The sequence below is a fragment of the Poecile atricapillus genome, chromosome 8, assembly GCF_030490865.1.
Source record: "Poecile atricapillus isolate bPoeAtr1 chromosome 8, bPoeAtr1.hap1, whole genome shotgun sequence".
NCBI classification, from domain to species: Eukaryota; Metazoa; Chordata; class Aves; order Passeriformes; family Paridae; genus Poecile; species Poecile atricapillus.
In genome coordinates, this window is record NC_081256.1 from 7,466,398 (window position 1) to 7,479,805 (window position 13,408).

The 13,408-nt window shown below is 45.3% G+C and overlaps 1 protein-coding gene across 6 annotated transcripts in view; it reads right to left on the reverse strand.

Moving 5' to 3' along the window:
- Positions 1-13,408, reverse strand: part of MAP3K13 (mitogen-activated protein kinase kinase kinase 13) — a 72,478-nt gene that overhangs the window by 23,589 nt on the left and 35,481 nt on the right. For all 6 annotated transcript variants that reach the window (XM_058843809.1, XM_058843811.1, XM_058843810.1 and 3 more), the window contains one exon: positions 2,071-2,645. In XM_058843809.1, coding sequence (XP_058699792.1) covers positions 2,071-2,572 — 502 coding nt within the window. In that variant the 5' untranslated portion in view covers positions 2,573-2,645. The remainder of the gene's footprint in view (positions 1-2,070; positions 2,646-13,408) is intronic.

The following is a 13,408-nucleotide window of genomic DNA, read 5'->3' on the forward strand; positions in this document are numbered from 1 at the left end:
GTGTAGTACTGTCATCAGAGTAACAGATGTCATCAGAGCCAGACAACTGAGCAGCTCCAGAAGAAAAAATAATAACATTTTGAAAAAAGTCTTCTTTTCACTCCCCTTTCCAACAGTGAAGACACTGAAAATGCAGCTCAACCACACAGACTACATATAGCTGATCCCAGTTAATCCTCAGCCTTACCACATCTGTAGCCAGTTCAAATCTGCCCTTTTAGAAGGGCCTGATGCCAGCAGCAAACAGCAGAGTGCCCCAGGATGTGTGGCTCTGAACATGCTCCCAACACAGAGAACAGCTAGACACTGTGCACAGGAACAAGCTCTGTGTGCACCCTCCAGCCCCAGTACTGCTCTCAGCTGCTCCTTTTCATTCGTTACTGCTTCAATCTTTTAGTTTGATGACTTCCATACAAAAGCGAGTGTCCCCTGTGGGCCACCAAAGCACAGATTGCACTGTGCTCTCCAGTGCATCTGCTGGCCCAGTTATATGGGAAATGGGATCTCTGTGTCTCACAGGCCGCTCTCCCAAAGCCTCCCCTCTGAGGGGACAGGGACACACCAGCACAGGATGGCTCAGAGCCAGCAGTGAGGACAGGTGTGGGACACACAGAGAATTGCTGGGAGCAGCCACTGCCACTCTGCATCGGCAGAAATTTTTAGTTTCACTTACAAACACTGAGCATCCAACCCAAAGCACTGTCACACAGACACTGCCCAATGCCTGCTCTGAATGTCATCCAACTGCTCAGAACCTCCTTTCCTCCTTTTCCTTCCCAAGGGAGACTCCCCACCCAGACAGCCCCTTTCAAAACTGTTCACCCCTTGTGCAATCACCCCAGCAGCCTTAATCCCCTAAGGAACTTCCTGTCACTGTTTTTATTTATAGTCTGAACCACATGTGACACACCGAATTTACAACATGCAAACGAAACAGAACCAAACTGTGCCAGAGAATTTCAAACCAAGCAAACCCTTGCACAAGGGGCTGCTGCTCAGGAGGCACCTGGAATGCAGAGGTACACTTCCTGCTTGCTGAAACAACTGACTCTAGGAAGCTGATCTCAAGGCAAATTCATCTAACATGTTATTTAACAGCTCTGTTCCCTCGTATCAGGAGCTGTTCCCCATCCCTCTGGGGTTAAGATTTGAACCACTCAGACAGGTTTCTGACCTTGTATCTTATAATTTGTCAGTGCCAAAAAGCCATCTGATTACCACTGCGTGATGCTCAAAGGAGACTTTGCCCCATGATACTGTGGTGGCCAGGCTGTTCGCATTTTCCATAAGCCTCAACCATTTCAGCTCCTTAATTCTAATGACAGCTTGTTCTTTTCCCATCTGCCACCTCCCTCCCCCTGTGCTAGGGGAGAAATCAGACACCAACAGCAGAGCATACTCTGCTCTTTAGCTTTCAGTACCCCCTAAAGATACATATAGAGATAGATATATAGATATATATGCAGTCAACTGGGACATCACTTATTCTCAAGCTACAGATTTTATACGTATTTATACTCACATACACTTACACATTTATGCTTACACATCCAAATGGAAAAGGTATAAATATTAAAGAAGATATTTCTGGAAAGACGAGTACTAAATGATATTTTAAAGAGGAAAAATACTCCTGAATAAAAAGAAATATAAGTCTTTTTAAAAGAGAAGCGATACTCCTGCTATTTGGTGGTCAACTGGGGACAGCCTTTACCTGGAGGTTCTGAAGTGGAAGTGCCCATGTCTGCGTTTTCCACCTGGCATAAAAAACCTCCGGAAATTAACACAGGGACTGTACCAGGTACTTCAACACAATTCCTTCTGATCCCCACGCTCCATTCAGATTCAGGCCTTGTCACTATGGTCCAAGCCACGGGGCTGAACAGGCAGCTTTGACTCCCTCACGAGCCACCTTTGCCACACATGACGGCTGTTGGCCCTACAGCGCAGGATTTATCCCTGGAAACCCGTGACAGGGCTGGGCAAGACCAAAACGGCCACGTGGTGAGCTGGGGAAGAGCCCTGAGTGACTTGCCTCACCTCACCCCAAAGCAGGCCGTTCCCTCTTACCTTGCTGCTGCAGCTTGTAGTCCGTGGAGTAGGCCTTGCCTATGATGTTCCACACGGGCCGCAGGCACCCGAAGAGCCCCTCGAGGAAGCCGCCGCTGCCGCTGCCCGTCCGGTTGAACTGGACCTTCACATCATCGGTGGCACCGCCGGTGTCGCCGTCCCCCGGGCTGCGTGTGCCCTGCGGCAGCCCCGGCTCAGGCTCGTCCTGCTCCCGCAGCTGCAGCACGCTGTTCTCAAACTGGTCACGGGCGTCCTCGCTGATGCTGGTCAGCACGGCCGCCGTGCCCGGGCTGCTCACACCCTCCAGCAGCTCGGCCGGCAGCGAGCCCCGCTCCCGCACGTCCTCCAGCAGCTCAGGGGACGCGTGGCTCCCGGCTGCGGGGTGCTCATCGGGGAACCTCCCCAAGTCTTTGTCCTCACAGAACGCTTTGCCGATGGAGTTGGGAGAGGAAGACAGGCTCAGGCGCTCCTGAGTGCTGGCCATGATGCCGTGAGTGTGCATCAAGGAGACGACCCAAAGGGGTGCTCAGAGCATTTGTAGGACACAACTCACATGTGACATGTGGGCCCAGTACCTGAAACAAGAGGAAAAAGAACAACTTCAATTTTTTATTTAAGTATTTTCACTGCGTGCAGTTTCACTGAGGTGGGCTGATAATTAACCAGACTTTCCAGACAGTCGCTGATACTTAGTAAATAATTACTGCCCTAAAAAAAATACAAATGGTTCCAACAGAAACTCCACTCAGGCAATACTCTCGGTAACCTACTGCAGGAATTGCCCAGTAAACAAACACCACAATTTTAAACAAGAGCCTAAAGGTCAAAGTCGTGAAAGATTCTTTGCAGAGTTCCTATAGCATTATCAGGCTGAAGCTGGCCACAACTTAGCTATGGTTTGAGTCCCACCAGTGTTCCTGGGCCTGGAACAGCCCACAAGCTCAGGATCCCTCTCCAAACCCTCGAGACAAAGTGTTAGAGAAACAGAGCCCTTTGATACAGGTACCTTGATTCCACCAAGGGATGGTTTATGGCTGCTCCCTCAGAGTCCCACCTAGTTATGGCCATCCCAGACCTTTGACTGACCCTCCGTGTCCATTATGGCAATTTTCATTATGTCCATATGTTCAATTTTCTAACCACATCCATATCGCCCTCATAAGCAAGTAAAACTTGGAGTTTCACAGAACAACAGACCTTCCTTGCTGATCTTCCACCACTGCTCTCCACTTCAGCCTGGCATGAGCTTCTGGGAGGGTGCAGATAAAACAAGAGCTGGGATCTCTTTTAAGAAGTGCCACCATCTCTCACTCCATGCTCTACTGAGAGGTCTTTTTTCCATGACCCATGCTTGTGCCACCTTCCCACAGAGCCAGGTTGACAGCTGGGGGTCATGCTGCCCACTGCAAAAACAGCTTTGGGATAGTCCCTTCTGAAACAACAGGCTCTAATGCTGGGCCACAAGTAATTAAGTGAATTCAGCCTGCAACATGGAACAAAGTCCAGTTTTAAATTCCAGAAGACGCTGAGAGTGGGGTAAAAATAAAAAGGCCTTAACAGGAAGTATTTTGTTAAAAAGTAAGATCAGTTATAGCAGGTACAAATTTCCAGGCTCTGCAAACAGCCATTGGAAGGGAGAAAGAGGTGGCCAGGCAGGACACAGCCAATGGCAAGGGAACAGCTCAGTGCCCTAACTCCTCAAGATGAGGTCACTGCAGAGAGGAGAGATAAGCCCTTCAGCCTGCAGGGTGAAAAGCTCCTGCCCCGGGCTTCAGCCCCTCTCCAGCAGCAAACAGGAACAGCCAAGAACCTGGATTACCTTCCTGTATCCTGCCTGATCACATGGGGTTTGCAGAAAAGCTTTATTTAGGCTGAAAACTTTGTTGTTTAAAAGAAAGCAAAACAGCAAGTGAGGCAGAGGCCGCAGCACAGCCCAAACCAGTACAGGAGCTGAATCAGACTCATATGGGAAGCTGGAGAGTTGTCTATTCCTGACCTGCCAGTGACCAGCATTACCACGACCAATTCACCAGTGTGGGAAGCTGCAGTGTGACCTCATAGTACAAATACCACTAGCAGAAATTGTTATATTATTGCAGATTTTGTTATTGTAAGAACATATTTCAGATCTGAACAGAATTTCAGGAAAACACCAGGCCCAGCTCAACTCAGTGTTCCTGGGCACAGACTCTGCTCATTACCTAAAGTCAGGGACTGACAAGTGATTGTTTAAACAAGAGCAAAATGTTCCTAGAGAGATATCTGCTTTTTTCTAATATCTAAAGTCTGCTTAATATTCTAAATGTACAATATTAAGCAATGCAAATAAAACATCAGCCAGGTGTCCTGCAAGAAACCCAAATGTAAAGGCTAGAATTTGAGTTAACAGTGTCCCAAAATATCTCAAATTTAAGCACTGGAAAGTGCATTAAGGATTAAGTCAGACTTGGAGGATAAAATAACTTTGCTGTTATGTGACTCTCAAGAGTACACTACTACAGTGTGTGAGGCTTTGCTTTCACATTTTTAGTTTTCTGCCTCCAGAATGTTTGATCGTGGAAATTTAACAGGGAATGAACAGCTCTTCACTACACAGCTCAGCCAAGAACAAAGCTCCAGATTCAGGGATATCAGGTCTGTTTTCCCAGATCAAATTGCCTTCTCCAACACTGAGATGTTTCAAACAAAAAAAGCCTTTAGGCACTGTCCGGCCACTTTACATGCCCCTGTTTGTGCTGCATGGGGAGAGAAGGCACATAAAAGTTACAGAATTATTTTCAAACTGGCATGATACAGCTGTATTTAGGCCCTTACATAAGCAGCCTGATTTTCAGAGGTGTAGCAAACTCATTGTTTGGAGAGCATGAAACAGCAGAACTTCTTTTAAAAAACTTCCTATCAAGCCAATTTGAAGCAAAATGGTGCAGAAACCCTGGGAGGGGGAGAAGGTGATTTCTGCCACACTACATCAGTGCTGACTTGTTGGGGGGAAAATAATTTTAATTCTCTTCTATTGCAGTAAATTCTGCACTGTGCAACCTCTTGCCTTAGCGAAATGTGATTTAATCCAATGAAAATAGGTTGGTTTAGATCTCACCATCTTCTTGAAACAAGGGAAGAAGAGCACCTTCCAAGTTTTATTGTCATGCTGCCACTATTCTTTTAGTCATAGTACCAAAAGACTGAGATTTTTCATGCAGAACTCTTCCCAATAAAAGAAAAGGCAAGCAAAAACATTTTTTTGAAAGTTTGAGGTTTCATTAAATCCAGACATCCATACATTCAGGATGCATTCATAAGGGTATGCAGTGACAGGACAAGGAGGAATGGAATTCAGCTGTAGGAGGGCACATTTAGTTTAGATAATAAATTTATAATTATTATATAATAATAAATTGCTCCCTGTGAGAGTGGGGAAGCCCTGGTACAGGTTGCCCCTGCATCTCTGGAAATGTCCAAGGCCAGGTTGGTTGGGGCTTGGAGCAACCTGGGACTGTGGAAAGTGTCCCTGCCCATGGCAGGAGGTTGGAACTGGATGATTTTTAAAGTCCCTTCCAACACAAGCCAGCCTGGGATCCCATATCTGTGCTCTGCATGTGCATCCTTAGCTTTTCCAGGGAAAGGCATAGCCAAGGGCTGTGCTATTTCTACCCGAGTGATGCTCCTGCTGCAGCAGCCTCCCAGTCAAAAGCTGGAAGCTCCATGTGTGGGAGGACTGTGCATATTTAAGAGACTGAGACTTCACAAAGTGCTGCTGCACACACAGACTTGAAGGCAGACCCTCGGATTTTGAACTGTTTTGATGAGTTCATGCACTCTGCACTAACAAATTTCTCTTCTGACTGGAAGGAGATTCAAGGCTCGATGTAATTTTGTACGATCACAACTTCTCTCACAAATGACTCCATTTCCATGCAATGTATTTTTTCCAGGCAAAATCCCACCACCCCCAGACAAGAGCAGCATGAAATGCACCTCTTCTCAGAAGAGTGAGGCTGTACCTCAACATGTCGGACAGCCCAAAATTCAGTTTGAAACTATAGAAAAGTGAGAGTTTACTTGAACCACCAAGTGGGTGGATCAGCTACCAAGGTACACTCTCACTTGCCTGGTAATGTGCCTGTCCCTGGAAACAGCCATCCAGGAAATGTCCTCACACTCCCCAGGAGCCACCAAAGCACGTGGCTGCCTACACAAGTTCAATATTCGTAAGAGCATCAAAGCAATGGCCAGGTTTGCAGCTGAGTTAACACAATGCCTTCTGTGAACCATTACTGAAGTTTCTCCTTTAAAGAGCTGTGCTAAAGACTGAGTGGCAAATCAGACACAGCATTCCAGATACAGCACACAAACCAAACCAAACCAAAAGTCAGTGTGCTGGAAAGGTGATTTAGGCACAGAGGCCACCGCTCAGTCTCCTGACAGCCCAAGTCTCCAGTAACACCAAGTTTGCTTCCTTTAATGCTATTTCTATCTTAGCCAGTGAAGCATGATCTCTGCTTGCACTTCCAACATGCAAAGGGAATAAAAGCAATTGTCTGATCCATGTTTAGGGCTGAAACACAGCTGCTGGCAGAAATTATCCAGCTGGTACATGGAACTACCATGGACAGAGGAGATTCCTGCCCAGATCACTACTTACAGCCAAACCCTGTAGTCCCTTGATTTTTCCTGGTAGTCAGTGTGATTTCCTCCTGGCTACAGTGGGCACAAGGTAACTACACATTTCCTCACTGACAACATGACTGGAATTTATGTATGTATCATCTTGACTAGTGGCTTGTGACAATGCTTTAGAAATGTTCTAAAATGTAACAAAACCACAAAAAGCGTGTCTATAAAGCACAGACACCACGTTCTCCTGCTCCTTGTGACACTCTCAAATTCTACAGGGAATTTTTACAACAGATTGATGCATAGTCCTCTCCCATGGCTGTACAACTCCAGCACAGGAATAACTGAGAGCTGCTGAATTGGCAAGTCCCAGAGCTTTTGTTGTCACTTCTGACCTTTGGGGTTTGAACCATGTGGTTTTACTACACAGGATTACAACAGACTTTCTTTTCCTGTTCTCCTGATGAAGAAAATGCTACATGAGTGGATCAGATACTCCTCTTCTGCCACACTTTTTACATTACTTGGAATATAGGCTTGTGTTTTGCATGGTTGCTTTGAAAACAAAAAAGTAAAAGCAGATTTATTAATGGAGAACGGGTTACACATCACCAAAAGGCAAACTGTTTTCAGGAGGGTTAATTTTTTTTAAAGTTACGTTATTACATTAATTAATTACATTTTTTTAAGTTACATTATCTATTCTGTTAGGTTGTAAAAAAAAGAAACTACACTATGAAGCTTGCTCACATTAACTTGGTATAACCCAGCCCAGGCTATGGGCAAACATTTAAGTCAACTATGGAGTACCCCAAGGCAAAAGCTTGGGTGATTTTAAGCCATCAATCTTCTCAAGACACATTGCTCCTTCAAGGAAGAACATTTCTTCCCATCTCACACCCACATGAAAGCCACACCCCAGCTTTATCTTTAAATATTACAATTATATTACCAGAACATAATCAATTGCTGATAAAACAAGTGAAAATTCTTCAGCTGACCCAGCTGAGATTTTCTGTCACTGCCATAGCTCTGTTTATATTTTTGCATATAAACAAACAGCATATTTACCTGGGAAAATGAAGTCTTATCACGCTGGCTTTTTTCTTCTTTACACTGCTCCTTCAGGTTGTCAGATAAACACTACAGTACTCCTGCACCTCCTGAAGAATCCTGACTTGAACACATACTTTTACTTCCTCTCTCCAATAAATATTTGGATGCCAACTCAACATAAGACAACTTTCTTTGGCACACACTATAATCCTCACCTGAGTGATGTGGTAACAACTGCTTAGGGCTCACAACTATCATAATCATCATAATTTTAAAATGTTAATAGAATATTAAGATAGTCATGGGCATTAAGCACATGAGATCACAGACATGTAACTATGTTGAATGTAGTCTGTGTTATCACAATCAAAGCTTGAGTCTGCGATAATTTAATTTATAATTTAGCCTTTACCCAATATATTCCATCTATCCAAAAACAGGAACACATAATTTCTGGAAAAGTGATTTTAGTTGTGATATCCTTTTGTCTGTGGTTGTACCAGTGAGAAAGAGAACCCTGTCCAGCTCTGTGGCCTGAACCCTTTCTGACAATGACAAAAATAGCACCACGTACCAGCCAAGAAATGTCCATAAGGGCTGAATTCCAGCTCTGTGCAGAGCCAGCTGCAGGTTTGCTCGGCACCTTGCATGTCCCAAGCAAGCCTGGCTGAGGACAAAGAAGTGGCACCTGGGCTGCAGCAGTGGGATGAAGCCACAGAAGCTCAGGAGGTTCATCCACCCTCCCCCCATCCTGCTGCAAAGCCAAGGGAAGGGTGTGCAGGCAGCCAGAGCTCTCCCCAGCTCACAGCACACTGTGCTGGTGTCTGTGCCTCAGCACACAAAGAACTGGTCCTGTGCAGATGTGTCGAGGAATTTTTTTAACCAGAGCACTTCCACAAACACTGTGCTATGGGGCAGGGAGTTTTGTAGCTTAACCCTGTGTTGCAGAAGGTAACACCAGCTGCTCTTCACTCTGCATGCCCTTAATTCCTTTCTTTCTTCAAACAGCCAGTTGTTCCCTGCTTCAGTCACACCTGAATATATTATCTCTTTAATTCCAGCTGTGATTTTAAAAATTATCCCATCCTCCACTCCAACATTTTTTCTCAAGTCTAACAATTCTCATTTGACCTTCTCACTCACCATATGAAACTCCCCCTGAGCTTTTGATCACCTCTTTTTCCTTTTTTCCTGTATCACCTTAGAGTTATAGAATGTTCAATCACAGAGTACTTTGGGTTGAAAAAAGCTATTAAAACCTTAAAATTCATGGGCAGGGACACCTTCCACTAACCCAGGCTGGTTGTTCCAAGCCCCACCCAACCTGGCCTTGAACACTTCCAAGGATGGGGCAGCTTCTCTGGAAAGTTGAGGAAGTCAGACCACAGCCATGATTCCCAAAAAGGACAGAATGACAAAGAAATGCACAAAGGCACAATGATCATTTTGGTTCTTCAGGATGCTGAGCTAACTTCCATGGATCTCTTACAACCTAAGATCCCATTCCTGAGCAGGAAAAGCTCCATCAGAGCCTAATTCTGACTGGATGTTAAGATTGAATTGTGTTTAATCAACACTAAATTGAACTGGTATTTTATCACCCAAGTTCGCTGGAGCCTTCCAGTACTCCCTGCAGGTGGCCTCCATAGTCATTACCCTAAACATCTTCCTTGTGCAGCCTCACAGCCTAAACAGAATATTCCTAAAATATCTGAATAAGGGAAGAAAAGGTGGGAAGAATATGAGTAGTGCCATCTCCAAAGCAGAGAAAAATGTTTCAGCATTACCATCCTTTTACCCCTACTCTTATTCCATATCATTTAACTAGTAATCTGTCTGCCAGCCTGGTGTCTCAGTTATTTAATAGGTGTTTAGCCTCTTTAAGAGTCTCTGGTAAGTATTCCTGCCAAAATCCCAACAGATTGTATCAACCAGATCCCCTTCCTAGCATGCTCTTGTCTCCTACAAAAATAATTTAATAGATTTCCAAGGCAGACTTCACCTTAAAAGAACTGGTGACTCTTATCCCCACATGCAATGTGTGCATCTGCCTGGCTCCCAGCATGGGAATGAATTTCTACCTCCGACACCATGAGACAAATGTTTCACCAGAACCTCCTTCAGCATAAGGTCACAAATTTGCAGGGTGTGGTGAAGCAGTGCTCGATTTGGAAAGAGAAATCAAGCATCCACTTATTTTTATTTTTTTTCAAAAGGACCAAAAGAAAAAAAAGCAATAAAAATTCATCTTGGTGAAGAAGAGAGACAAAGAGCCCATCCAGCCTCCTCTGAGTGCAGGGAGACCTTTCCAGTGGCAGGGAGAGCACGGCCTGCTTCACCTGGCAGCCCTGCCAAGCACCGGCTGGGAAATAAGCACCTTACGTAACAGCGTATTTTCAGCACTACACACAGAAATGCTGCCTCTATCCTGCAGAAGGTATTTTTGGATCTGCTAAAATGCTACTGTGTTCTTCCAGGGCTTTGCATTCTTCTGCTCAGAAATTGCATAATCTGATGCCATAGGAAATAAGTGGTGTTGCATAATGACTCTCGTATTGGCTGCAGGGACCAGGGACGGCACGTTCCTGCTGGAGAGCAGCCCGGCACCGAGCCCAGGTGCTCGGCTTTGGGAGAAAGGGGAACCCACCAGCACCTGTCTCTGGGGAGCAGGGAAACAAACCAAGGACCACACAGTCACTTCACAAAAATCAGCGTAACTAAGGCACCCATTTGCTCTTTGCTCCCCTCCCCATGGCTGCTTCGTGTCGTGAGCTACGTGCACCCAGGGAACACCAGCAGCTCCACACACCATCTCACCACTGACACCCTCATCCCAGGCCCATCAATGCACTGGAAAACATTCAGCTGGGATAAAGACAGACTAAATGCTGATTAGCCTTTTATACTACAGAATTACTATTGAAATCTGTCTCAGATTAAAATGTAGAAACGACCTTAAGTTACACTCTTCTCTTCCGCCTTTCCAGCTGTCTCCATAGCAGGAAACAACTTTTCAAACCCAGTCACAGGCTTCAGGCTCTGCTTCTCTTCTCTTCATCCTGCCCAGTTCTGCACTTTTACCTTATTGACAATCCCCATATTATTATTGATCCATATGTTATTATATTACTATACAGTTACTATATGCTATTATATTACTATACAACACTTTTATATTACTATACAACATATTATAATTATAATATTTTATATTACTAATACAATATTTTATATTACTAACACAACATATTATATTACTATACAATAACAACAGATTTAAGGATTCAAACTGAAATATTTTACAACAACAAACACCAGAAAAATTTCCAGTTTAGTTCTCAGAGGCCTTACAGCCCCACTGACATTGCCACATGAAGGCACCAAATGTTCCAGTCCTACCAATAAACAACACCTTGCAATTCCCCCCCCTTACAGAACTGAAACACCCTATTTTCCTCCAAAGAGTAGCACTAAAATTAATTAATATCAGAAAGATCTTTGAGGATGAAGATCAATATCGCAGTGCTGCTTTCAGGAATCCAGTGAATGAATCAAAGTCTCACTTTAATTCACGTGAGGTGTCAGACTGGTCTCAGGTAAACTCGCTCACTCCCACGCTTGTTTTTATTTTTATAGTAGATATGAATTATTCAACATTTGCAAAGCACATTTGACATGTAAATGCTACTCACACAAACTTCTCTCAGCACCAAGAGCTTATGTGCTTCACACCCAGTATTAAAGTAACTCAACAGCTCTCCATGAAAGTAGAACAATTCCCGGGGTAGGCGCAGTGCTCCGGCCCCTGTGTCCCACAGCAGGTCCATGCCTGGGTGCACCTGCTGGGCAGGGGAAGGACACTGGAAATCCAGCTGGCAGATCTCGGATGGGAAATTACAGCAGTACTGAGTTGTATTTAGCAAGCACCATACACAAGGAGCAAAGAGGATTACTCCTCGACAGAGGCAGCACAATGCCCTGCTCAGGAGCCTCTCGTAAGCCTGTATTAGAGACAGCGCAGGGCTCGAGGTGTGAGTCTGCTCCACTACAGCTTTACGCGCTGGTAACTCACAAACAGCGCGGCCCCAGGGTGCGGCCCAGAGGAGCTCTGGGGCCTGGCTCGTGCCGTCCAACGCTGCAGAGAGCAGCACTCAGCACACCCCAAGTGGACCGCTCGGGCTGCAGCTGATGGCTCAACACCTGAGGATCTCTCCAGGCACAGAGGATGGTGAGGCCTGGACCTCCCATGTTTCAGCAGGATAGTCACAGCTGTACAGTTGCTTTACTGATTTTGGTGACCTCCAGAGAAGATAACAGAGATGGGGCTCAGGAAAGGACAAGCACCCTTGGAATGAACAGAATGTCTGCACAGAGACCTCCATTCCTCCAGCTCACCATGCTGGAAAAAGTCCAGCCTCTCACCCCTGCCAGGACTTTCTCCTTCCTTCCCTCACAGCACCTCAGTGCTATGTTACCAGCAGCTCCAGAGGGAACAGCACCAACAATCACAGCTTCACCACAGGGTTATAAATCACAGACTTTACACAGACAAATCTGCTCTTCCTCCTGGCCTACACCCAACTGTTGCCAAAGCCTTTGAACCCCCTCCAACCACCAACTTCTCAGTTGAAGCTGTAGCAGGGAGAGAGCACAAAGGTCAAAGCACACACTGAGTATTTATAGGGGTGGGAGTAACTACACACAGAGCTGCTGCTCCTGGCCCAGCTGCCAACTTGGTATTCAGCCCTAAGTAGTCTGTGTTTTGGGTGAAATATTTACCCCCCACTCCCCAGGAGATGAGACTGATTTGCTCCAATGTCACAAAACAGGAACCTACAAAAGCCTAAGCCCCTGCACGGGATGTATTTGCCAAGGAGGGATAAAAAGCAAAGTCCCATAAGCTGGACAGGGCTTGGTGAAGTGCCAAGCTCCTGAAAGCTTCAGAGGTAACATTTGCCTCAGTTGACTCATTTGGATTCAGTTGTGGCTGAGAACTCACTGGAAGTTGTACAAGCAGTGAACCTGCTGCTCCCTTCCTCCACGGGGATCTCAGGTCAGAGCTTGGCTAAAAGGCTCAGTGCACCTTTCCCTGCCTGCCCTGGCCCCAAAGACCAGAGCTGAAGGACAACCGGCACTGATTTAAAATCTGTTCACACAAGCCATGCCAGATTTCTTTTATTTTTATATTAGAAAAAAAAAAAGTTTTATTTAATAACTCTGCCATTTTGAGAAGCCTCTTGAAACTCTTGAAAATCCACCCCCCACATCTCAACTGCAGACAGCCTGGAACAGGTACAAGGCGGGAACAACTCAAGCCTAATCAGCCACCATCTCACATTTGCCATGAAAAATAAAGTCCTAACAAACAGGAAATGCTTAAAACTTTTCTTATCCTGCCACTACTTAGAGCAGACCCATGTTTAAATAACTCCTAATTGTGAAAGGTCTTACCTAGGAAGAGATTTTCAAATAAACCATTACTCAATTTTCTGATCCACTGGAGATAAGCCACTTACTTAGTCTTTACAATAGGAGATGAAAAAGGGAGGTTAAAAATGCAACCAAAAAAACCCCAAACATTATTAAACCCAAGTTCACCTATAGCTGGGGAACAGTGGGAGTCCACACCATATATTCTGTGCTAGAAGTTACTTGCTAATTCCAGGCA